The sequence below is a fragment of the Pimephales promelas genome, chromosome 23 (assembly GCF_988280905.1).
Source record: "Pimephales promelas chromosome 23, fPimPro1.hap1.1, whole genome shotgun sequence".
NCBI classification, from domain to species: Eukaryota; Metazoa; Chordata; class Actinopteri; order Cypriniformes; family Leuciscidae; genus Pimephales; species Pimephales promelas.
The window spans coordinates 17395245-17423055 of record NC_142791.1 but is presented as its reverse complement, the minus strand read 5'-3'; the positions used below and the strand labels follow the sequence as shown (position 1 = coordinate 17423055).

The following is a 27811-nucleotide window of genomic DNA, read 5'->3' as shown; positions in this document are numbered from 1 at the left end:
GATGGTTTCAATTTCAATTAAATGTGGTTCTTTTGAAAAAAAAAAAAAAAAAAAAAAACAGCTTTCTGCTTTCACAAAAACAGCTAAACTTTTTTTAAAACATTGATTATAATAAGAAATGTTTCTTGAGCATCAAATCATATCAGAATGATTTCTGACTGACTGTAGAAGACAGTTTATACTAATGGCTGCCATTGTGTCTCATAACACGACAAAACACACACGTTGAAGGTCTAATAGCTCAGAAAAACATCACAAAAGGCAACAAACTGAACCCGTGGTTTGTGTTCTCATAAGCTGAGATGATGCACTGCCTCTCTGAATGTCATGCCAACCTCTCAACAGTCATGCCAAGACAAATGGAGGGGATTTACTTCATGAAATTAGAATAATTGCAGTTTCCTAAAGAAGAAACAGCAGGGTTTGGTTTCAGGCATCATTGTGTGTGGGGTGAATCTGTGGATGGTTTGCAGGGAGCTGGAAAACATCAAAAACCGACTAGCCGCTAGCATGTCAATCCCGGGCAGACACACACAAACATGGCTGGTGCCGGGCTGTCTCGCTCACCTAACCACCAGAGAGGAGTTTGACGTCTGCCCACCCTGACCTCTACATGATCTCATCTCAGTCTATGGGTCATGAACAACACTCCAGATGTACTCTTGAGGGAACGTATGCTCAATAAAACCTCATAAAACCATAAAGCCTCTAGCTTCACTTTAAACATGAACTGCTGAATTCTCTAAGCTGCGATCACGCTTTTACATCTTTACCTGTAAAAATCATGAGACTTCCACTTGGCTCTACACAGAGGGCAGATTAATGTGTCGTGATTTCTCCGGCACTCCTCGGCCCCTGGAAAACAAACAGGGCACAAGAGATGTTCACATAACTCATTACAGGAAGGCTGTCAGGGGATATAGGGCTAGGATGCTCATTCAACAAACAACTAGTCAGACTTCAAATCATCTCCTGTGAGGAATCCTCGTGTTATTACAGGTAATCTGTCTTTTGTGGGTATTATGACACATTTGTGCAATATTAAGCCTATTTACTGCATTACCCAATTGGCTACATGTGGTAATTCAAACATCCCTAAAGGGGGTCACGTGTTCATGCATTACTTTAATTCCTTCAGTATTTTTATGCAACAAATCTCTTTTTTGAAGAGCTCTGTAATAGAGACAACAAATGAGCATTTAACATTTGCGAAACAACATTTAAAAGATCTTCCAAAGCCTTTATTTCTTACAATATCTTCATAATTAGTGCCCTGTGTTTACATGAACCTTAATAATCCATTAGTAATAGCACTAGCAGTGGGATAAAAAAACAACAACAACACAAACACGTCACCACTTCAAATCAGAGTGAATTGGCCAAATCAGATTAAAATTTAATTCGTATATTATAAGGGGTGATTTAAAACTTTCCTAATCCGATCGAAAGGACATGAAAACCGAAACTGGAAAGCCTGCTCATGTGAAATGACACAGAAATGGTGTAATGACGTGTGGAACGAGCTGCTGTTATTGTTCAATGAAGTGTCATAAATGACTGTCATGTCGTTCTAAAACTCTCCTTCCACTCATCGTCTGTGAAGTGGAGCACGATAACGCCCCATCAGTTCTCGTTTCGGACTCGCATCCACAGACGCCTTGTTTGAGCTGCGGGAAGGGCCGTTTTTACCGCTTGATTAATATAAGCAGCATGGCACAACAGTTTATGTGCTCTACGGTTCAAAGAAAAGGAGAATAGTATGCGCAAACTTTGGGAAACTCTGTATATTTGTGCAGTGTGCGCATGTCAAAAGATCAATTCTGATTTGAAGCTTGTGACATATAAACGTGCACATCAACCCCATCACTTTATTTAGCGTTAATATAAATATTACGTTCGGATTTCATTCCGAAAAGGCTCTCGAAGTCTCCCTCAGATTCAGAAGTCAATTCTAGTTCCTGTGCCTACTCTAAATATCACAGTAGGTGGTGTGGGATAATCTGGGATATGACCACTGATATTTCTCTTGGTACTTACATATAGACATGCAGTGATGGTGGAGTTTGTTTCGGCAGCCCTCTTCACACACCGTCAGACTCTCCTCGTCCAGCATGTCCAGCAGACAGATGGGACACATCTGCTCCTCCTCGTCCTTCATACTGCTCACAGGAGTAAACACAGGCTCCGTTTTAAAAGGTACTATGTGTGTGATGTGATGCATTGAGAAAATCTACTCTGTTTCAAATGAATCATATGGAGGAATCAAAGAATATCGTTTGAGATTGTACCATGAAAACAGTTTTAGAACTCAAACATTACTTGATCTGACGTTTCACAACTTAATGACTTTACACAGGTGTATCAATATCACTGTACACATTTACAAAATAACAACAGCAACAAGTATTTGGGGTTCAAGAACTTGGCTGGCCCAGTCAGCTCATGGAGGCAACACGGACAGATAGGGGGAAGATGTCATAATGGCAATAAACTATGAATTCTGATTGAATGATTTTGCTTAACTGCTTATATTAAAGGTATACTCCACTTTTTTTGGAAATAGGCTCATTTTATAACTTCCCCAGAGTTAAACAGTTGAGTTTTACCGTTTACGAATCTGTAACCAGACAGTTTCTGGTCTCATTGACTTCCATAGTAGGAAAAAATATATACCATGTAAGTCAATGAAATTGTCTGGTTACTGATATTCTTCTAAATATCAGAAAATCGGCTGAAAGGAGTCGAAAATGGTGAAACCCAACAGTTTAACTGTAAAATGTGCCTATTTCCAAAAAAAGTGGAGTATCTCTTTAAGACAAATAATGAAGATGCTTAAAATGTAAGGGACTGTTTAAAAGACCGTTTTCAACTAACAGAAAGCTTTTTGTGCGTTTTGCCAGCCAGAAAATGTGTCAAATGTTTTAAAGTGCAATTTTTTTAAAGGATACTTCAACATCTCAGTGTAAACTACAGAAACGTGAAATTGTGAAAGCAGTGACGTCATGCACATGCGTATTACGTGTTCAGTCTATAGCCTCTAGCCTGTAGTGTTTCTATACAAAGTGACATTGCCGACGACTGGCCTGGCATGAATACAGCGTTTTTGTTGTTTTCACGGATCTGTGTGAACGAGGATCGTTTTGGACCCCGACTTATTGTATGGACAAAAATAGGTTAAAATTTTCTTTTGTGTTCAGCATAAGAAATTCACATATGTTAGTAACAACATGAGGGTGAGTGATTTTAAACTATCCTATTTTAACAGCATCTTAAACCAACAACTGAAACTGAAAAACCAACAAGACTCTTCATTTAGGGGCTTTTTTCATCAAATACGTGATAAACTAATTAAACTAAAAACATGAATGATTAAAAGAGCAAATAAAACAAAGATCCCAAGTCAGGAACAGCCTAACATCACACACAGTGTCTCTCGAGCTTTACCAACCTGCTTTCGTTGCTGGATGGGGAGGCGCTGGAGGGGCATGACGTGTGTGAGTTGGACATGCGGGACACAAACTTCTGGATAGTGCTGCGTGAGGGAGCTTTGATGCGTGAGCTGCGCCGATTGTGGTACTTCTGAAACAAGCTCTCCACCTGAATGAAATGAAAGCATGAGTGATCTCGGAGCGTGAGGAAAGGCCCAGTGCCCTTGCTGGATCACGGTCACCTCACCTCGAAGTTCTTGAGGGTCTTGCGCCACAGCAGGGGGTCTGACGGCTCCAGCTGGAAGACCCGGAGCATCACGAAGAGCACGTGGATGCAGAACGTCCCTCGCCCACAGCTACAGGTCTGGGATCGCACACAACACAAGGGAAATCATATGAGGAATAACTAAATATTACTGTAAGCAACAATTATGTTAAGGTCTATATACTATATTAGTCAGTGAGGAAACAGAGCCATTTAGTAAAAAATCTTTAGACTACCCATTTTCATAAATACCAGGGCTAAAGATTTCAGCAGACTAAAGATATTTCTAGTCGTTCATGTTTATATTCATTGAATTGTTTATATATACATACTGGGGTGGAATATTTGGCCTATCATGCGCCTAAACTCACGCATAAAGCTTGCCGCAATGCATCGGCAAAAGTAATGATTATAAACGTATTGGAAAAAATAGCAAGAAGACAATTTAATTGTTTATTAATAAACTAGTGTTTTCTGAGTCAGTGTCGCTGCAAAGGTGAAGTTGACGATGCTGACTCATCTCCGCCGAAGTGGACACACCTTTAGAGAGAAATGCACCTTTCATGTGGATTACATAAGCAAAGAGTATTTGTTGACATTTCAAGCTTTCTATAGCTATAGGAAGTGGACGTTTCTTGTTATTGTGAGTTTATACAAATAAAATGAGTACATTTTGAATGATGTATTACTCTTAACTGTATGACCAAAATAAGTATTTTAAGTTGTTTCCGCTGTTATCAGGAAAGAGTGCAAGTGATCGCAACGTTTGGATTTAGGCTACGTTCACACTGCAGAGCTTAATGCTCAATTCCGATTTTTTGAAAAAATGCGATTTTTTTGCAAGGCCGTTAACATTTCCAATTAAATGCGACCTTTTGTGATCTCCTGGGTGAACGTGAAATGACCCAGAAGTGACCCGCATGCGCAGAAGAGTAATCAACAGTCAACGACGTCACTTGTTGTTTGCGGAATAGTTTTTTTTTTCCCATATTGTTGCAAGCTTTTGTTTTATTATTATTATTATTGCCACAGCCCATATACAAACACAGACAACAATTATTTTATCGACGGGCAAAGTTTGCACATAAATGTAAGATTTTTCTGATCCTCACCGACTTCGTCATAAAACCCGTTTAATTATAAACATAAATGATAGTGCGCGTCCTCGGCGCTCCTTGCTTTGTCACCGGCGGCCGCGGTGCGACACTGGTGGCTGGTGTTGCCAGATTGGGTGTTTTTTTGCTACATTTTAAGGCATGTTTACATGTGTTTTAGCAAAGTTTTCGCCTGGAAGGCTCTATAGAAATCAATCTGGCACCCTAGTGTACGAAGTAAACTGACAGAGAGCGCACGTTCACAGACAACAATGAACGTGTTCACAGTAATGTTCATCAGGCAGTAATACAGTATATGAACGCGTTCAGGCATAACACTGGGGAAGAGACACGTCTGCAGCAGCCCATAACAGTGAGGAAACGCACTGGAATTATCATGTATTGGCTAGCTACAGGTGCCTGCAATGACATGCGGGTCGGATATATGTGACCTGGCCGTTCAGATTGAAGTCGCATTTCAAAAGATCGGATTCATATCGGATTTAGACCACATACCCAAGTGGCCTGGGTCGCATTTGAAAAGATCGGATCTGTGTCGTTCAGACTGTTATCAAAAAAATCAGATACAGGTCGCATAGGGGCAAAAAAATCGGAATTAGGTCGTTTCAGCATGCAGTGTGAACGTAGCCTTAGAGCCCGACATACTGTAATTACCACCAGAACCCACAGTTAACGATCTGTCCGTCACAGACTGCCTCACTTCGCCAATTGCTTGTTTTTTTCAGCGACTAACCGACCAGTAACATTTTGGTGGACTAACGTTTAGTAAGCCCTTCAAATACCATAGATTGATTTACTGAAACCAACCATAGTAAAATGGCAGTTCAAACATGGTTTCCCCTGTGGTGTACTAACACACTTCAGACACCATGAAAGCGGTTGACAATCTCGTGATGTATCACGCCACTGAAATATGTATTTGTCTCTGGGAACCAATTTCCTACAAGCTGTTCTAGTTCCATGCCTAGTTTCTTCTCACATAATGCAATCATTTTAACTTCTCAATTTCATACTTACTGATAAGGCAATTGATGTGTCAGGGGCCTGAAGACCTTTAAGGGTTTTTCTTTGACTAGTGCATTTGCTCAGGACTTATACACGTTGGTTATAGGGACATAGCATACCTGTGGACCAATGAACACCCGGAATTTGTTGTCAGGACTGTCTCCGCCAATCAAGAATGAGTTGGGTCCAATTTGCTGCAGCAGATAGAGGCGGGCTCTCATGACCTTGTTGACCCTGCGGTTGGTCTCCTCAGGACTATATGGGGAAAAGCCATCAGGGGAGGGAGCTCTGCGGGGGGGCGTCACCCTGCCACTCTGTAACACACATTCAGATCACTTAAATAGAAAAAAATGTCACAAACTCCCAGAAATATTGTAATATAAAAACAAACTCATTACCATTATTGATTTATTTCTAATGTAAACAAAGTGAATAATGTATATACGAGTCACTGGTCTAAGGTCAGAGGGTGAAATCTGACACTCTGAAATACTGAAAGTTTGACGCATCATCAATGCATTGCTGTTAAATTTAACCGCCTGATGGAAAGCAGCGTTCTGAAAACACATTTTAAAAGTCTAAATAATCTGTAACAAGGTATCCAGAATTCTTCACTGTATTTTGAAGTGTTCACACTAATGCAGTGCATGTTCAGCACCGGCACATTTCCATCCATGATCACTTTTTGTGAAAACCAGACCCAAAACACACATCTATACAACAACAAAATTCATGCCAGCAGAAGACAATAGAAATGTGCCAAACTCACAGGCACTGGGGAGCCTCTCCGCCTGCGCAGCCCAGGAGAATCGGGCTTCCCAGCAGTCCTCGTGGTGGAGGAGGAGGAGGAGGACGACGAGGACGGTCCAGGAGAAGGGCTGCGATGGCCTCTGCTTTGAGAGGAGGACGAGCTGTGCCCGTCGCTGCCCGCCTCAGTGCCGTCGGCCCGCAGAGGGATGGGCTTCACTACCTGACACACATCACACAAACACATCAGACACTGCTTCCATCACACTTCATTTGAGCTCTGATTTTGTCTTGTGGGGATGAGTCATATTGGCCAAGAAGTGGACATTGAGATTATGATTTGTATTACTAAAAAGAAACACTATTAGACTGACTATGAAAAACACATGCTCATGATATTTTCACAAATTCATGTTTTCGTAGTTTATGGAGACGATAATGGTATCGTTTTCAAAAATTTGCACTTTGAAACCAGCTTTTAAAAGTTAGCGTTTTTAAAGTTTTCAGTTTTTAGTCGACAACTTTGTTATAAACGACCTTTGAGTGTCCAGCCCCAAGTTAAACTGCAGTTCGAGCACACAGTGTGCAGTTCCTCAACCGGGTCGGCTGTAATAAAGCTTATGTAAGGAAGGCCTGCTGCTCTCAGAGGAAACCTTCAAAACTCCTCATTTCCCGTTCCTTACTCCAACCAATGTTCGGCTTCTTCTTGTAACAGCGCATCTGACCCAACGATTTAACCATTAACAGTAGTTAACTAGCTGAATAATCCAGTGATTTAATTGTTAACTGTAGTAATGTAGAAAATCAGTAATGTACTGAAGAATCAGTAATGATGCCATATGAATAAACTGGAAGACAATGGTGACAATGTGTTCTGACTAGAAATTTATATTTATATCTCAATTAGTCTGTTTAATTTACACCATTTAACAAAAATATAAAAAATCTTCATAATTCAGAGCATTATAAAATTAACTTCAACCTAAAACAAAAACTAAAAATTAAAATATAAAGCGAGTTTGAATTTTGAATGCCTTTTTTATATGGAATTACTCAAAATGACCCCCATTTATAGGCAATGATTGTGAGGCCATGTGAGTTAAAACTACACTTATAATTAAAAAATTATATTAATAAAAAGAAATAAGATCTCAATAGTAATATTATTAATAATATAATATAGTAATGATATTTTATTTGACATATAATAATTAATATTATAAAATTATATTTAATATTTTAAAATAACTATTATTACTATAATAAAATAATGAGGTTTAATTTGTAAACATTAGTTAATCACATTAGCTAACACGGACTAACAAAGATTAATTGTATAAAGAATTATTGTTTGTTTGTTAAGTTTATGTTACTTTATAAAATACAATTGTTTGTGTTGTTCATAGCGCATGAACTACTATTAACAGACTTACACAAACTTGATTTAAAAAGTGTATTTGGTACACAATCGCAGAAAAATAGTAACAAAATAAACTGAATCTAACATGAGCATAACAGTAATAGATGTGTCCAAAACTACATTTCACCGGTGGCCTGCCTGATCTTAAGGTCAAAGCAAACCCTGTATAATAGCCTGATTATGGGACATGTTCCTACATCACTAACAGCTGGATGCAGAGCAACACGTGTGAAACTGTCCTGCTGTGGACGTGATGTGCTGTGTGCAGTGAAGCGCGTGAGCCTGGTGTGGTGTGGTCTCACCATCGGGCCTCTCCGGCTTCGCCGCTCCAGCCACTCGCTCTTCCAGGTGGGCATGCAGGTGGCCTTCAGCTTCTCCCGGATCAGCCGCTCCTCCGGCCGGTCCTCCATCTTCTGCAGCCCACGCAGGGTCTCCTTGCTCTCCATGTCCCGGCTGTGGGGACACAACACACCATCAGCGGTCTGAGGGTCAATCAGCACAGTCATCTCTTTACACAGTTTCCAACAGACATTTCCCAGCAAGCAGCGCAGAGACACTAGTGGTCGACCAACAGGGACTCACTTATGGCCAAATAAAGTTATTTAAAAAGTAAATAACACATGCAATTAAATGTATATTTATTTTTGAATAAAAGACCGTAAACGACTGAAGCTCCTGTGCATCTGTACTGGCTGTCAAACTCAAGGTCTCAGCATTTACAAGACTCATCAGCTGATGGCATAAAAAAATAACTAAATATCGGCATAGAAAATGCATCTTCATGCATCTCTCTTGCAGTCCTAACAAAGCTCTCACAGAATTTGCACACTGTACAATCACTATGCAAGAGAAATATTTCACACCCAAATATGTTGTTTGTTTGCAGCCAAAGTTGAATGCGATGAGATGTAAAGACTGGTTACACCAAAATAAAAAAAGACAATAAGACAAGAGAACACGCTGGCTTCACTGTCTGACTGCATCAGTGCATGCATTCATTTAGCCCAAGCTTTTATCCCACGCGACTTACAAATGAGGAACAACACATGACATTTATCATATGCACTTGCAAGGCACGAATAAATGAGCGTCCGGATGCTGGTGTTCGTGTGAGACGCTTCTGGAGGGAATTACACCAAATCATTCTGATCGGATGACCAATGTTGGTTTGCTCTTTCTGAAACGCCTGAGTCAAAGTCTGAGATCCTGTGATATGATTGGTTCACCACGACAATCATTCTCCTTGATACAATATCATGCCATGATGATACAGTTATGGTTTAATTTGATTAGAGGGCCTTCGTTTGATACCAAATATCACAATATCATTTGCCTATTTTAACAAATGCATCCAAAACTTGAACTCTCTGCAATTATGTGTCCCAATTGGAACATAAAAAAAAAAAAACACTTTAGTTTTTTTAAATATTATACAAATATACTAGGGATGCACCGAAATGAAAATTCTTGGCCGAAACCGAAAACCGAAAAAGAGGAAACCAAGGCCGAAAACCGAAAACCGAAACACCGAAAGAAATTATGCCAATTATTAGTATCATTGCATTTATGGCTATGACTGTGTACAAACTTAACTAAAATCAAGGCATTGCAATTGCATAAATTAATATAACATTTTCAAAGAATAAATCAATTACAAATTATGCAAATATATATTTAGCACAATGCACAGTATAAAATAAAATTCAAACTAAAATGTTTAACTTGACCCCACTCATGTACACTAAATAATAATCTACTGGCCTGCAGAAAGGTTTTAAAATGAAACGTTCTCTCAAAAACAAAGCCGAGCGCAAACTTCTCATCACACTAGCACCCAGTTTGCATGTCTAAATTAGTTACATTTTAAAAAATTTAGCATACAATATAAAAAGCCTTTACAATGGTCCATGTTTAATACAAATGTACATGAAACTTAATGAAACATTTTTAGTGAATGTAGAAAATATTTAAGAGAGCATTAATTTAGTTCTATACATGTTCCCATATACATATTTTTTTTGTAATGTCACAAGTAATAATCTCAGGGTTTACTGGGTTTTACATGATTATTTTTGTATTGGTGGTGGAATACTAAAAAATAAACATTGTCATGTATTTATCTGTCTTCTTCTCACCGATTCCTGATGGTTAGAGAGGACAGTACTTGAGTCGTCCCCTGTCGTTTCAAGGAATGGGCTATATGCACGCATAAGTTCCGCATTTGACGTAAGGATGCTCGTCCATTTCCGGTTGTGTAGATTAAAGCGGAGGAAAACCGGAGAAAACGGGATTATGGCAGAGTCTTCAATATTTACTGTCCTCCCGTCTTTGAAACGAAACGTACATACGTTTAGATGTAATTTTATATATAGTTATGTTTATTTAATATAATTTTAAAAAGAAGCATAAACACAACGAGGGGTGTCTGTTTTATCTGTTTTTGTGACTAACGTTTCATTAGTATAACCATGGAGTATAAAATTCAATATAAATTCTCGGTATTGCATTGGACTCTATGATCGGCGGAAGTTATCGAGCATCCTTAATCCTTCACCGGAAATAACGCCGTGCATAGAGCCCATAGTAACAGTTACAACGGAGAGCGCGTCAAGTATAAACGCCTCGACCGTTTGGAGCGGTGCACGCGCTGTTTGTGGAGACTCGCGCTGCCTTGTTTACTTTCGCCTGCCTCCGCAGCGCGAGTCTAATTTATAATTTTTAATTGTTTCCTGCTCTAAACAATGCGTGCCGCCATGACGACGACTCCGGTTCCGAGCGGGTCAAGAGCGGTGCGTGCGCTGTCTGTGGAGACTCGCGCTACCTTGTTTACTTTCGCCTCCGCAGCGCGTGTCTCCACAGACAGCGCGCGCACCGCTCTTGACCCGCTCGGAACCGGAGTCGTCGTCATGGCGGCACGCATTGTTTATAGGTGGATAAGCTTTTCCGTCTCATCGCGGGTTCAGATACACTGAAATACGTCCACACCGCAGACATGTTGCTTCAGACAAGCACGTGCAGGTCGCGGTTTCTGTTTGCGTCATCACAACATTTCGGCCGTATTGTTTCGGTGATAAAAGTCTTTCGGCCGAAAACCGAAAATGCACTTTTGGGCCATTTTCGGCCGAAAATTTTCGGCGGCCGAATATTCGGTGCATCCCTAAAATATACAGAGCGTTCAACGGGCATTGCATGCATGAAAGTGTCAAAATACCTGTGCATCATAATTTTGACACATTTCATCGGTACATTATATCATCAGTCAACTGTCCGATGACTTGATCCATATGCATGTATTGATTCCTAAATGATAAACGATTGCATGTAACAAAACAAGGTTCAACATGCAGAAAAGAGTTTTTGCAATAAATGGTTCAAAGAGAAGAATTTTTATATAGTGCATGGAGGAAACAGTGTTATCTCTTGCCATCTTACCCGTCATGCATCAATTTACACAAGATGAAAATCACAACTGAGGGTCCGATTAAACATCATTAAAGTGACTGTTGGAAAAGCCCCTGAACTGCCCATCAGAGAGAGAGAGAGAGCGAACGAGCAAGAGACGGTCAGTCTGCGCACTCGTCTAGAGCTGTGTCCACACGTGGAGGCGGGATGGGGAAGGAGTAATGAGCAACAGGATCACGGGGGTCCCTTCGCCTCTTTCGGGATCCTCTACAAGAAGCAGCGAGCGCTGCAAAACAACAAAAACAACAACGGCCCGGGACAGGAAAGCAAGACTTCCTGTCACATCACACGAGGAAGTGCACTGACGTCAAACTGCTACTCTTTTGCAGAAGCGAATCTGCTGACAAACTGATGGCTAAAGCTCGAGCAAAAACTGGAATGATGATACAAATCACTAACATTAACCTCAAACAATGTTCTTCAATCACGGCTCAAACATTACAGAAAAACTGCTTTCTGTAGTGTTGCTAATGCAGAATACACACGCTGAATACTGACCGTAAGAATAAAATACTGCTTAGTGCTTATATTGTGTCTACAATGTAAATGAATGGAAATGGAAAGAGCAGAAAAATGACGACTGCTTGTGCTTTCACTGGACTGGTCGGCTGGTCAATTAACAGTGGTTAATAATGGAGGATGGGCACGGGACGGGTATTCGAAAGTGACACTAATGTTCGACCATGAAAATCAAACGAGGGGAAAAACTTTCTGTGATTCTTATGATTTGATTCATTAGACGGCGACCCAAACACACAAGGTGACTTTCAGTTCAATGCAACACTTTTTAAACATCTTTTCCCCTTTCAAACTGCTGGATGCAGCTGAAATGTAAAAGAGCAAAGAATCTCGACATCTGAACGTAACCTTTTTAACTTGTCAGAAAACATGGCCAGCCGTGGCTTCAAAACAGCGTGTCAGGACGATAATAGCAGCGTAAAAGATAATTATGGTCATCTGCAGAAAGGCATAGAGACACTGTTTTGAGTTTTGTAACAGGGCTCAAATAGAAAATGGAGGGGATAAAGATGTAAATAGGTCAATTTAAAGAATAACTATTAACCCCTCTCACCAGCACTCAAGTACAAGTTTTAATCCATTCATCCACCCGTCACATCTATAATCTCTCAGCACAGGTTTCCTGATAATAGTGTGCTGGACTAGTTGTCTGTCACATGATGCAACAAGGGAGTCTATCTCGGTGTGTATGTGTGTGTGTGTGTGTGTGTGTGTATGTAATTAACGGAGGCTTTGAATCGATTACATTGGAGAAATTACACACACACAGGCTTCTGGGATTAAATTATATTTAACACTAAAAATTAGTAAAAAATACCGGCACCCAAATTAAAGGTGCAGTATGTTATTTCACAACATTGTTGATATTTTAGATTAACCGACACAAACACACCCTTTCCCTTCATAGCTCCGCCTCCAAAGCTCAAACCCAGTGTTACTCACGTATGGAGCGAATCAAAGCAAGCACGCTGAGCTCTCTTTAGCGCTGGACAGCTTTTCTAATATTAACGCGGCCCTAAAGCTCTTTCCTGATCATGATCCTTCATCCCTCTTTTGTAATGTCTCTCAGCCATCTCGCTTTCTACAGTCTTTCTTCAGATCTCCCTCCTAGTTCTCTCTCCTCCACCGTCATACGCCCAAATGCTGATTGGCTACACACGTTTGTGGTTGTGTCGTTTTCCAAATATCGCTTACCCCACCATTAACATAAAATTAACAAAGGTAGGCCAGGATTACCAGTACACATAAACCTCAACTTAACCACAAAAGTACTAAGTAAGTGACACAGTACATATACTGTAAAATAAAGTGCAACCAGTTCATCGATTAAACAGTATTTTTAACCATTAAACATTATATTTAAAAGCCATTCATTTATTAACAACAATTACAGGCCATAACGAACCATAACTTAATTTAATTTAAATTAACACCAACACACAGTAAAGCCTACAGAAATAAAATGTCACATTTAGTTTTAGATTGTTTTGGATTTGTAATTTCACTGGGTAATATTTACATGAACATTTATCTTTCAAAGAAGTATGCATGTTCATTAGCATGTGGTGACATGAAACCAGTGATTGAGAATAAACTTCATTTCACCTTCAGTACGCCAGTAAGGGATTGATCTTGTGGCTCAAGAAAGATCTGATAAACATTACATTAAACTGCAGACGGTTTCAAGTTTTCCAATGTGTATTTACTGACTGAAACGCTACTTCTCGCACTCAATGTTCTGTGCGAGAACCGTGCGACTTTAACGCGACCGCAAACGGCCACACGAAGCGTGCGAGCGCACAACAGAGCGCCTCACTCCCACACTGGGAAAGCAGCTCTCACGAGCCTGAGCCACAGCGAAACCGGAGAGCAGGAATGCAGCATCTTTACTCTGAATGGGAAAGTCGGTGGTGGCCAACCCCTGCCTCTCAGATAACAGCTATCCCACAGTGCCATGGGGCAGGAACAAAGAGGCATTGTGGGCCGTGCAGGTGGGCTGTGGAGGAGCCAGCGCTGGGAATGCATCTCGGGCTCCACGTAAGCCAAGACAGCAGGCCTGTAGCGGTGCACACCCTTTCTCACGGGCCGCCCGCTCTCAGCGCTCCGGTTACGCCAGCACAATGTGTTCGCCGGAGGGGCCGAGTGCTCAGACCGCAGTCAGGACTCAGAACAGCCACTGAACCAACCAGAGCTAACTAAACCAGCAAACAACAAGCCATAAACCAACCCTATCAAACAGACAAACCAAAAAAATACTGAAAAACAGGGACAGCATATCGTGAAAAGCTCGCAGCTTTACCCATCAGCAATCATAAAGCAAAGCCTTCGATTAGCCTGTCTGGATATGGATTAGCTGGTTCAGGGGTGTATGATGAGGTGAACTCTACAGGACTACGGTCTTCCAGGTCTGAAGATGGACATCCGTGTTTTTCTTAAGCAATATACGTCTACTTTTTTTTAACCCTTGGGATATGTGTTGAAAACCCTACAACACTTGGTGTTCCCAGTCAAAAATGACCAACTTACAAAAACAAAAAAACATAAATCACTAATTACGCTATTTTATCCCCAAATATTGGATTCAATCTTTTTGTCAACTAAGAATGAATCCAATATTTGTGACAAAATAGCATAACAAGAGTTTGATAAGCCATTTATGAAATGTATAGGCAGGTCATTTTTGACTGGGAACACCACAAGTGTGACTTTGTTCCATTTTGTACAAAATAAAATAATTTCAAAACAAATTTCCTGGTTAAACATTAAAACGCACTACTGTGATAAACAGTGCTTTTTTTTTTACATATTTTATGTAAAATTGACAACTATCCACAAGGAAATAACACTTTTTACAATCAAAAACTGAGGTATGCAAGGTTGGAAAAATAATGCCATTGATCGATCGATTCCAAAAAGAAATATAAAACCTGTCCAAATTAAAAGAAAAGTTGACAAAAAATATTGAATCCAATATTTTTGGTGGTGACGTAGCATTTTTTTAACATCAAATGTCCTTATCCCGTTGGCCAATCCTAACACAGCCGCTCAGAGAGAGCGAACACGGACAGGGCATTTTCTGGCGGCACACACTGGACCGAGTGCAGGAGGGCTTGGGAAATACATGTTTCTGAAAACACTGTCTGCCACTGTCCTGCCAACATCTCTAGCCACCACAGCTGAGGAACAGGACAGGCATGGAGTATTAATGTCTACTGCTTTAGTGGAGTTCCCTTTCAGCATGACAGGGGCGTTACAGAGAGCAAACCGTGTCCCGCTCGTCCACCAGGATCTGGCTGTGATGTGAACTAGCACACGCAAAGGGCTGCTAACTGCTAACATGAGCACTACCACGATATCATTACACTCAGACAGAGCCTAACTGGGTCACACTGTGAAACTAGTGCTTTCAATCACTGCACACACTGTCTTACTGTACACCTGAGAAACCCCCCGGATGGGAAAGCTCACAAGAACTATACCATCTAGGAAACATAATATATCTGTGATCATACTGGTACCTGCCATAAGACATTGTTTAAAGATGCTATTTTAAAAGCTCATGTTGATTATTGGGAGTAATGGAATATGTCAACATGCATTAATGTTAAAATAAAACATAATAGCTGGTCCTCGGTTCCCAGTCTGTCTGAAATGCACTGATTTCTACAAAGCCCTCCTTCAGAAAAGCTCTGATTGGCCAGCTGAGCCAGTACATTTAAACCTTTGGGCAGGAATTATGCTAATATTTCACACTGTGACGAGGACGTTTGAGGATGTAATATCAAAGACTCTAGAATAACACAAGGCGCATCACTCGTATTGTTTTGAATGGGGGAAAAGTGCAACGCTCAATATGTCGGAATAAGTCCCGCCTTCTTAATAAGAGCCAATCGCTGATTGGTAAAGTCATCGCATCAATGCAGCTGCTGATAGAAGCTCCTGTTGCCATAGAAACAGTCAGACACGCTTCAAATGCGCATGAGCGGGATCAGCTGGGAAAATACCGTTTCAGACATGATTCAAGCGATTCGAAACAACATTTATGGGACAGTTGTTTGCAGAATTAATTGGTGATTTCAAATATAAAATGTTATCTTAAGCTTCGTTTTTTGAGAATTTGATGTTTCCCATTCATAGAGATAGGAGTGGGACTCGCAATGCCCGAAAGGTGTGTCAAAGATGGTCGCCGTGTGAAATTTTCGCCTTTCTAGATCAGATATTAGATATCTGGACATGGATGGTATTTTGTAAACTAATTAATTAATAAACAGTGCAAAGTAACTTAAAATGGTGCATAAAATAGAAAAATGCACATTAAACCTCAGAATTGATACTTAAACGTGTGTATTTTAATGGTTTCCAATCATTCATGCACATGATCCGCACCCAAAAATGACATGCATTACAGGCACAGGAGTCCCTCCTCAGGTCTCTAGGCTACTGCATACATGCAAAAGAGACTAATTAGCCATGTGACTATCAAAATGATTCAATTAATTAGCTTGCAGACAAATACCACTGATAAAACGGAATACACCGCTGTTTTCAATCAATAATTATCAAAGAATCTCACAACTAAATGTTTAACCAATTAACTGTTATATATCATTATGGTAAATTAGTGTTATCAAAACGCAGTGTCATCAATTTGTCTAAAACACCACCAATGTTTTGAAACTACCAACAATTTACACAAAAATTCTTGTGTTTCATGAATGAGGCCCAATGATCTCGAAATAAACCTCAATAATTAATCGTTTGATCAATGAAAGCAAAACTGGACCCTACAACACCAGCACGGCGTGTAATGCAGATGGCTCATAACACATCATAACACAGGAGAGGAAAGCTAGTTATTTAGTAACAAAAGCTTCTAGCCGGTTTGTAAATAAAAAGTAAAAATGTAATTTTAATGAGATTTAGCCTACATTTTTTTAAATATTAGACTTATTTTCCATTTAAATAGTATTTTTCTATACCAGGTTGCAAAAAGTTGTAAAAACCTGTACATTATTAATCACTGTACCTTAATTACATGTATGCATTTAACAGACACTTATTAAAAGTGACTGATATTACATTAGAGATGCACATTTCCTCAGTTTCTGCATTAGCTGAGATTGAACCCATGGTCTTGGCTCTGCTGTTCTGGGGCTTTCGCACCGGAGGAACCTTTCAACGCTCCGAAAACTATTGGCGAAATAACGCGGTTGTCTGCACTTTCGCCTCGCAGGAACTAGCACGTGAAACACCAGCAGCCGCCATTTAAAAAAAAAAGAAGATTAATATAGATTATAGCCTAAATATTTACACCAGAAAACATGGGAACCAACCTTTACTAACTTTTCACACACAGACTTTTACTGTCTACTTTATGCATAACAGTTCTATCTAATAACATATTCGATCGTAAACCAATGAACAGCTCCTGCTGGCGATGCAAATGCAACCAGGAAAACGTTCTTAAGGGAACCAATAGTTCTCTGGGAATCACCCTGGCGGCTCGTTCCTACAGCTGAGCTCCTACAACAACCCGCAGCGAAAGCCTGCAGTTAATGGTGTGGACCCAAACATGAGTGCACTTCATCAGTATGCATTTTCACATGGACAGGTTTCTGTCAAGTGCTTAGACAAAGTCCTTATGCTGTTCAATGCAGTTCAGATACTTTTCACCAATGCAACTTAAGGAACTATTTATTTGTAATATTTAACATTTCTATATGATATCGTATCTCTAAGATATTAAAAAACCCAAGTCATGTGAAAATGTTTGCAGAACAGCCTGACCTGATAGTGTGGCGTGTGTTTGAGGTATGCAATGTTTTTTTCAAGAAACAGTGTTACTAATTAGATTTAATTGTTTCCCTTCAAAGAATACGGTAAGAACACATGTTCAAAGAAACTGTGTGTTACTTAATACCTCTCACTTGTTACACTCTTTAATAATTTCTAATGTACCTGATATTTTAAAAGCACTTGATGAAGCACTAAACTTTGGTCTTTTTTAACCCAATGAACATCCACAGATGCATCAGATCAGAATGGCTGTTGGCTGCAGAGGTCCATCCAGCTGAACGTGAGCGAGGAACCCGGGTATTATTTTTGGAAGTCATTTGAGAAGTCAACCTCATAATAAATTATTTCCTAATATAGAGTGGACTAGGAGTGAGATCAGCACTATACACAGAGGTTTGTGCTAGAGGAGACAGTGACCATGAAACGTTTCCAGTAAAAATACCAAGTGCAATTTTTTCTTTGAGCATTAGTAGATTTCCCAGGGAGAAAGCACATTAGAGATGATGAAGCTTAACATGACTATAGGTCTGTTTTCCTCAGATTAGGTACACAGAGTGAAACAAGCAGAGATGTCAAAGCAAACTCCACCATCAGCTTTTAACTGTCTGTAAACGGCCAAACAGAAAGTGTTGCGTGAACGAAGGTGCCTCATTATGAACCTGCTTTCACAGCACCATAACATCATGTCTAATCTATTTTACTACAAATTCAAGTGAGCTTTAGAGAAAATAGCCACAAAACATTGGGCACAGATTAAATTTAGACTATAATTCACCCATTTGAAGGATATCTAACATGTTTGACATTTTCAGCTGGTTGCAGAATACACATCAAAGTGTGTGACGTGCAATTTAACTGCAGCTTGCGCTGTGATCTGTGCAGGCCGAACTGACCTAAATCGACCCATCCTACACCACATCCAAATGTGCTTGCAACTCAAAGCACAAAGCCGCAACATCTACTGCCGTCAGCTCCTGTACATCCAAGTGTGTTTCCATTCGTCATGCATGTCACGAGGCCTGGCTGAGCTGCATCAGACGATACAGTGTCGTCGCTGTGGGATAAGGGGCTTTCGCTCCGGGTAGTAACGAGCCACCAGGGGGATTCCCAGAGAACTACTGGTTCCCTGAAGGCCAATTTATACTTCTGCGTCAGGTGCGCACAGTAGGTACGGTGTAGCATATGAATAGACGTGTACCATACGTCGTACCCTTCACCGTACCCTGACGAGCACCTCCTCAAAAAATTTGACAATACGTTGCAACGACGCGGACAAGAGGATCTTTGATTGGTCGGCTTGGTAGCATCGCATTTCCGGCGTGTTCTTCTCTCGTTTCTGCCTTAAGCAGAAACTGTTTTTCCACCTCGATAAGCTCCAACTCCAACATGATCCGCTCTATTTCAGTCGCCATTGCTTGTAGTAGCCTAAATTCAAAACAGCCGCGAGAAATCTAAACACAGTGGACCATTAAATCCGCCTATTTCGGCAGTTTATCTGCAGAGCAGGACAGACATAACGCAGAAGTATAAATGCTCACAATGGGGTTGTCTTCATGCATATACTTTGTATACTACGGCGTACACTCAGCGCAAAAGTATAAATTAGCCTTTAGGAACATTTTCCTGGTTCCAGTCGCACCGCCAGTAGGAGCTGTGAAGTGACGTAAGCAGCGCTCATTGTTGTGACTTAGTTTGTCTGTGAGGTGTGAATTGGACTTCAGTGTCAAAGAAATGTAAGCTGAACCTTCCAACATGACAATGATAAGGGGACCTTTCAATATGATGAACCAAAATAAGAAAGTGTGGCCAAGTCAAGGCCCAGGTCTATAATTTCAAACCAAATGAAGTGATGTGGGGGACTTGAAGTGGGCAGTAAATGTAAGAAACCCCTCCAATATCGTACAGTTAAAGGTATTCTACATAAGGGGAAAAAAGCACATTAGTAAGAGAGGCAGCTGGAGGTGTGATTGACAGATAATAATGGGAATTCTGCATCCATGTTTCCAATTAATGACCTAAACTCTGGTGGCCTGTCATCGTCTGATCTGTGCCGCCACAGGTTCATAAATGGACCAAAAATTTTGTAAAACTCCTCATAATAATAAAAGCTGCATCCCCAATTCAGAGACTTCATCCTTCAAAGGTTGAATCCGAAGGCCGAATGCTTAGCCTATCTGGCCTATGGCCTAGCCTAATGGCCTAGCCTATCTCAAAATTGTTTTACAATTACACTTGTGTAAGTATTGGGGTTTAAAAAAAAAAAAAAAAACCTTTACAGCTTTAAATTTAAGGTTCAATTGTGGACATATCTTACGAAGATGTGATTTTATATAGTTTACACTCTTTATTATGTACATAAATGGGCCACAATAAACACATTTAAATGATGGATGCGGAACCCGACATTTGAAACTGTAGTGCATTTGCAAAACTTCCAACATCTTAATAGGCATGATTACAGCATTGATTTGCAGTGAGACGTTTGCAACCATGTTTTTTTGGCAACCCCGCCAAAATAAAAGCTCAACTGCAGTTTGTCAAAATAAAAGCTTGAGTTATCTCTTGCATGTGTAGAAATTAGGACAAAAATATTGTAGAATTTCCCCACTGTAGCGTAAAGTAAAAAATATATACTTATGAAAAAAATAAAAAAATAATATATATATATATATATACACACACACACACACTTCCTTTAATTTATTTTACAGTGCATTTGTTTTCAAATATATGGCTATTACTGTCATGGGACCAACTTCCTAAAGGACTAAAACAGCAGTATGAATGTAGACAGACACTATATCAACTAAAGTCCCCTTTACACGTCATGCAGACTTTTTACGCTGTTCGATTTGGACAATGAACATAGGATGGAGGGCTTAATTTTGAACTCAAAGTGCAACAGATTGATATTTTTAACTTGGGTCCACCCCCCATTGTCTCACAAAATGCTGTGGAAACACTAATCCCAGGATCCACCCCATGAAATTGGTTGAAAGATTGTGTGTGTGTCGCTGTAAGCTGCTAAGAATCTAAAATATAAGGGTTTTATGGTTTCACATTTTTGCTTACTATACGTACTACGCATTTCTATTCGTGCTGCCTCATTGTTTTTATGACAAAATTGTTACTCTAAAATGTGCAAGGTGAACAAAGTAGGGTTCCAACAGGTATTAATATTTACATTTAAGGTATTAATATGCACATTTACAGATAAATCATGTACACAAGGTGCACCTTTTAGTGTAACTTTCAAAGGTTTGTGTCAGTGAGTTTTCAGAATCCTGAAAAACTGAATGTACCACATTTTGCACAAAAGTATAAAGCAGTGCAACTGTTTTTAACACTGATAACAATCAGAAATATTTCTTGAGCATCAAATCATCATATTGGAGTGATTTCTGGAGGATCACATGACATTGAAGACTGGAGTAATAATGCTGAAAAGTCATAAATTACAGTTTAACATTCACACTTAAAAAGCTATTGTAAATTATTTTAATATATTTTACAATATTACTGCATGTATTATACAAATGTGGTACATTTTATTTTTTAGGATTCCTTGATGAATAGAAAGTTTAAAGGAACAGTGTAATGAATTCTTGCTGAACAAATGTATTTCTTTTTTTTAGAGGAATCAGACAATTATTTAGATGATTAAAAAGTGAAAAAAAAAATTAAAATGGACTTAAATGTTATTAAAAAAATTTGCATAAATACCGTTTGCAAGAACTGAAGAATGCATTAAAATTTGTGAAAATAATGCAAACAACATATATGGGAGAAGGCTTGTTTGTGCTCAGAGAGAGACTGTATAAAAAGCATCTTTGTGTGTGTGTGTGTGTGTGTGTGGTCATGAGGGTTGGAACAAACAAACTCTGTGTGACTTAGCAAGAGAACAAAGGGAACGAACTAGGTTGGGAATCCTTCACAATATGATACACCCACTGCAAAACGTCAGAACTCAATACATGCCACTGTATCACAATATCATAACTGCACTGACACTGAAACTGCAGAAGAGAGTCCCAGCACGTCCACAATAGAACGGGTTTAGGGTTTCCTCTCTCTCACACAGCCCTGAGTAAGAAAGCAGGTCAGAGTTTGAGCTTACTGTAGGATCACCGGCGCCTGTAAGCGAACAGAGGTGTTGTTGACGATGGCTGCCTTCATTAGGAAGACTCTATACAGGAAGATGAAGGTGTGTGTGTTTCACCAGTTCACACTTATTAGCAGGTGTGCGAGTGTTGTGTAGACAGTGAATTCAAAACTGATGTTTTCGGTTCAGTTTTTCTTTTATCTTTTTTTGCTAAATCAGAATGACTCAATTTGATTTACAATACGATTTGTTTGGATTATTGATTCAATGCTGTATTTTTGTGCATTAGTATATAAGTAGTAATAACCAAATTGTTTCATATTCAATATCATTGTTTACCAAGAAAATAACAGCAATTGTTAAATTTTTATTTGATAACACAAAAAAAATTCACTTGATTATCACATTGTTTTATTAATATAATACAGTTGTATTTAAATAAAAAGGAGAACAGAATTTAAAAAAAAAACATTTTATAGGGCCCTATTATTAAAAAAATTATAATTTAAGGTTTTTTTTTTATAAATTCAATTGATTGGACATGCTTTTAAATGGTTAAGATTTAATTGATCCATTAAAACTGAAAAAATATTATAAAATGGTTAGTTCCAATCCTTGATTCTGATTGGTCAATAGCTGTGCTTTATTCATGATAAAACACGGCTATGACCGCTTCACCCAACGGTTCTATTCATCACTGCGCAACACTGCAGTCCCTATAATGTTTTTATTTGAGCTTTCATGCATATTACACATTGGAGCGTTGTTGCTGTTGACGGTCAGGGACTTTTTTCTAGCGGAAGGAAGGCTTTTAGTGATTTTACTTTACGAAATTTGCACTAATAAATTTTTTTTTGACTTTAATATTTTTATTGAGTGGTAACCATTTTATAAAAGCAATTAAGTACTCGAGGAGGCAAAATCGTGAATAAGTAACGGCTCCGCTTCGCTTCGTGCCTAACAACGCCATTCAGCCGTTACAAATTCACGATACAGCACAGCACCTTATTGCTTACATAACGAACACAATTTGCGGTAAATAAAAGATTTCATAGGGCCCTACATTTTTTATTTCTGTTAAACTTTTAATAAATTGTATTCAAGATTTAAATTAATTAGACATTATTTTTGATTACTTAACTGTAATGTCACCATTTAAATGGAATGCAACAGAGAGAAAAAAAAGGTCACACTTGTCTGTGGTTTTGTTTTTCCTGATTATTTAACTTTGAACAGTCTTGTTGCTTTCAATCAGTAGACTAAGCTGTTATATTTACACTTTATTTTCTTTTTTTGGTAAAGTTGACATTCTAACCCTTTTCCTCATGCACAGCATAGCCAAGAGTCGTGCATTTCCCTGTGTTTTTATATCCTTCAATCTGCACATTGCTCTAGCATGAACGAGGAATGCAGGGAAATTCCTCCCAGCAGACGCTTCTCACACACACACACACACACACACACACACACACACACACACTGCCCAACTGGAGCAGCACGACCTCATAATCTGCCCACCGGCCCCCTGCCTGACTAACCCCCTCCACACACACACACACTCACTCTACAAGAGCACACCATCAGCCCCTGCTCCGTGTGACCGGCAGCTCCTGAACACGTGCGCTAGCAAACGAGAGCTGTGGTGTGTGTGTGTGTTCGGAGCATAGGACAGTTGCTAACAGCGTTTCTGATCACATTCCTGCACCCCCATCACGGGACACTTGTGTTCCTCCCCCTCCACTATCTCACTCACACACCCAATGTCAGGCCGATTGAGCCGCAATCTCTGACGGGAGCGCTGGAACTGGAGCGCGGGCCCGGAGATGAACCCAGAGCTCATGAAACACACAGGTGAAGGAGTGAGGAGCATAACTGCACACACACACACACACACAGGACCCACTATAAAAGCAGACATGCATTTAGAAGACCGAACTTTCCATTCAGTCCTTTTTATCATTAGCTGTATTAAACAAGACTGTGATCCACTAACGTAAAAGGAAACATCTCTACCAAGTCAGTGTATGACCATTAGAGAAAAACACTTCACACTGAATCATTGACTATCTTGAGGTTAAACATTAAAAGTTGTCACGGGATTGACCTCTTAAGGAGAAACCGAACGACGAACATAAATACCGCTGACAAAAACACATTTCTAAAACCGAAGGACCAGTCATCCACCCGTGAGACTATCAGCTCGCAAACGCATCAGCTTTATTTGAAATGGATATTTTAAGAAACATCAGGCATGTTTGGTGTGAACAAGGCTCACAGATAGAGAATTTGCCAAGAATAGTGCATCATACATCAGCTAATGGTATTGTCTGACATTTTCTCAAATAAAACATGCTAAATCAATCACACATATAGAATGGGAACCCCAGTCCAGTCCCTGAGTGATGATGATGAAGAGTGCAGATTTGAGGTTACGCTCACATGATGATGACCTACATCCTGTGCGCTGGCTTCTTATGAACAGCAGCACAAACACACACAACATGTTAAACATTGCCTTCGGGTCTGTTTTACATTCAGGTAAAAAGTAACTTTAGAGCCAACATCCTTGTTAATAAATGTATCAGTCAATGATGCTGACAAAGTGAGACCATCTTGAAACTAAATTACAGATACATGTTAAATAAGAAAAGAAATTATCTTTAACCCAAACACTCCAGAGCGGTTTCACCCGCGGCTGTCGTCAAACACTTTCTAGGCCACACAGAGTCCAAACATAGTTCATATCTGATGACATTCGGATCATTTTTAGGATTTCAGGGATAACGCTCAGTAAAAACAAAAATTGCATTAACGTTTAATGGTGCCATCTCTAATATGATTTAGAGTATGGTACACAAGACCAATTACGAACTTAACGATAAGTACATTATTTATTAACAGGGCTCCAGACAAAAAAAAAAGTTTAAAAAATAAAGTAAAGAGCCATTGGCCATTTTTTAGGTGCCACATATAAATAAACATGTTTTAAACACTTAACTTCAGTCCTCGTTCACGTTTAAATGCTTTTCAGTCCTCCTTTACACATTTCCATCTACAGCCTCAGCTCTTCACGCGTCTCGTGGGTGCCTGGGGAACTAAGGAGCTAATTTGTTCTGTAATGTCAGCTTCACCTGGACATTGAGTGTGGTTTGGCCTCCTCAATGCCTCAATTACATATTCATATAATGAATATGTAGCCTAATATATTCATACCGCATACATTTAGCAAAATGCTCCTCTCTATAGTTATTTCTCAAGCTGATTAAAGTTTATGGTCATTGAATGGCTTTATTTGAGGTGAATGTGACGTTACGTGTTTAAAAGTGGTTTTATTGACGTCTTTCGGTGGTTAAAACACTGATCGATCGATTACATGATACGATACATTTCAGTAAGTCGTTATAAATAATGTGAAGTTCACGCATTAACAGAAAACAGCAAAGACTAAAAAAGATCTTGAGAATCCATCAGTATAGATTAAGTGCGAATCGTCCACTCAGCTGATGCGGTTTATCCACGGTGAAATTGACACTGCTTTTTAGCTGGGATGTTCATTCATTGACACAGAAAGATGATCCAACATTTTCGCTATCTCTATCTCATGATGGCACATCTTGAGCGGCTTCATTATTGCAGCTGTGTGCCATCAGCGGTGGTGTTCGAGCGCCCCCAACACTAAAATATCAGGCTTTTTTAAACGCCTCTTCTTTCTGTCGAAGTCAATGAGTGAAATATTTTTGTCAATGAAACTCTGATGTGTGTCGTCACAATGTATAACTTCAACAAAGCAAAATATATGATGGGCTACTCGTCACAGAGCACGGTAAAAGGTACTAAACTAAAAAGGTATCCATGCGAAAAAACTTTATTAAGTTTTAAACTTTATTAAGTTAACAAATAACGACTCTGAATTCTATACATTAATTGAACTTCATAGTGCAGTTGATGTTCTCATTTGGTTACACTGTAAAGGGATTGCTGTAAATTTTACAGTAACTTACTGGCAGCTGGATGCCATAATTTACTGTAAAATGTTTTACAGTATCATTACTGTATTTTCACTTACAGTATACTGTACCTTTACTGTATTTTCATTTACAGTATACTGTACATTTACTGTATTTTCATTTACAGTATACGGTACCATTAACAGTATTTTGTTTAGTTACCGTATTGTCATTTACAGTTTTAGTATAGAGTTTTTTTTTTTTTTTTTTTTACGTTTACCCCACCCCAAAAAATTACAACAACTCATGAACATGTCTGTAAAATATTCTTTTTAATCGTTGAACATTTTGTTTTTAGAAGTACAAATTACAAATCTTGACCTCAATAGCTGAAGAAAAAAAGGCAAAATCACCAAAGTCCATAGAACTAATCCCCTGGGGACCATTTGTATCTGTAGCATGGCAAAAACGTACACACACTGAAAACAAAAACAGGCCTTAAAATAATAAAATACCGTAAAAGTCAGTTTGTGTTGTTATATTTCAATAATTTTTCCATACATTCTGTTATGGAATATTTGTTTTTTATTGATTTTGAGTTTTATTCACTGCCATTCACTATGCAAGTTTATATTTTACTTCCTAAAATACATTTACAATGGAAAATAGTGCCCTGTTTAAGTTTTGATATAATTTCTGTTTTATTTACTTTTATTTATTCTTTGTGATGGACTGAATTTTGGTGAATAAGAGGACCGGTTTTATTTTGATGCACATTTTTGTACATAAGCAGGAATGTAGCGTAATATGGATGTGAAAACAGTTATGATTAGCCTACGTGACAAAATTAGTATTAAAGTTTTAAATAACCATGATAATTAATCGTGATCTCAATATTGATCAAAATAATCGTGCAGCCCTATATAGATATTACATGTAAATTAATATTTTTGGTTGCAAATGCGACCGGTTGTTTTAGGCACCGATCTCCCACATGCGATTTGGTTCTCCCACAAAGGAAAACAATGAAACGCAGATCAAATAAAGCTAAATAATCTTAAATCCATGCAAACAAAACAATCCAACAAACATCCATCAAAGTGTTTGCTGGTTCACTATCAGCAGAGCCGTCAGGTTAGACACCAAAAATCCAAAAAGTGGAATATGGGAAATTGCATGAAAATGTCAATCACGCCATAATTTATGATTCATATTTGTAAGGTTTGCACCAAAACTAAAACAACACTTCCGAACAGCAATATTTCATGTTTCAAAAGAGGGCTCGCTTTGTTATTATCTGTTGTCATGGTTTCTATTACACAAACAATATTTGTTGAGTAACAGAGTTAAAGGTTCAGACTGATGAATGCAGTCAACACTACTATCCATTTAAAAACTGAGAACATGGAATAAGATTATTTACTTTAAGATTATCTCCCCATCAAAAAAAAAAGTTAAATCATGGTTTGACTCAAGGAAATGTTACACTTCTTGCAGTAGGGAGAAAATTATGCATTAACAGTGCTTTACAAATTGCAGGAAACATTGAGCTTTTTGTGATAATGAACTGAATTTCAATTTAAAAGGTGCACTACACAGAAAAATTCCCTCTCAATTCTTGTGATCCACTGGAGACATGTTCACTAGTGTGGTGGTGTGCGTGTCGACAGAGACTCTGGCCTCTGCCAGGATTTTCTTATTGTATTCTTCTATCGCTGGACGTCAGCCAGCCGGTGTGTGTGTCGCTCCAGCCGATCACGGCGTGTGCAAATTGATCACCTGTGTCTGGATCTCAGGAAGCTCCGCTACGTTCTCCTCTCGCCACTAAAATAGTTTCCTAATGTTGGTTACAAGGTAGTTTGTGACGTCAGAAACACCAGCGATTTCACACCGTGTTTTTGAGACTGTCTTTGGTTCACTGCAGTTTTAAGCAGAAAATACTCAGCAATACTGTTGACTGATGAATTTACACATGGTTTGTCTTAAAGCACATTAATAACACCAC

The 27811-nt window shown here is 39.1% G+C and overlaps 1 protein-coding gene across 2 annotated transcripts in view; it reads right to left on the bottom strand.

Moving 5' to 3' along the window:
• Positions 1-27811, bottom strand: part of map3k1 (mitogen-activated protein kinase kinase kinase 1, E3 ubiquitin protein ligase) — a 67757-nt gene that overhangs the window by 27101 nt on the left and 12845 nt on the right. Inside the window, exons 1-8 of one of the 2 annotated variants that reach the window (XM_039675788.2) lie at positions 11413-11680; positions 8283-8433; positions 6583-6783; positions 5933-6127; positions 3676-3792; positions 3449-3597; positions 2038-2159; positions 774-855 (exon numbers count right to left, since the gene is read on the bottom strand). In XM_039675788.2, coding sequence (XP_039531722.2) covers positions 774-855; positions 2038-2159; positions 3449-3597; positions 3676-3792; positions 5933-6127; positions 6583-6783; positions 8283-8433; positions 11413-11423 — 1028 coding nt within the window. In that variant the 5' untranslated portion in view covers positions 11424-11680. Of the gene's footprint in view, positions 1-773; positions 856-2037; positions 2160-3448; positions 3598-3675; positions 3793-5932; positions 6128-6582; positions 6784-8282; positions 8434-11412; positions 11681-27811 lie in introns of those variants that run through there. The other variant, XM_039675787.2, reaches the window with a different exon arrangement.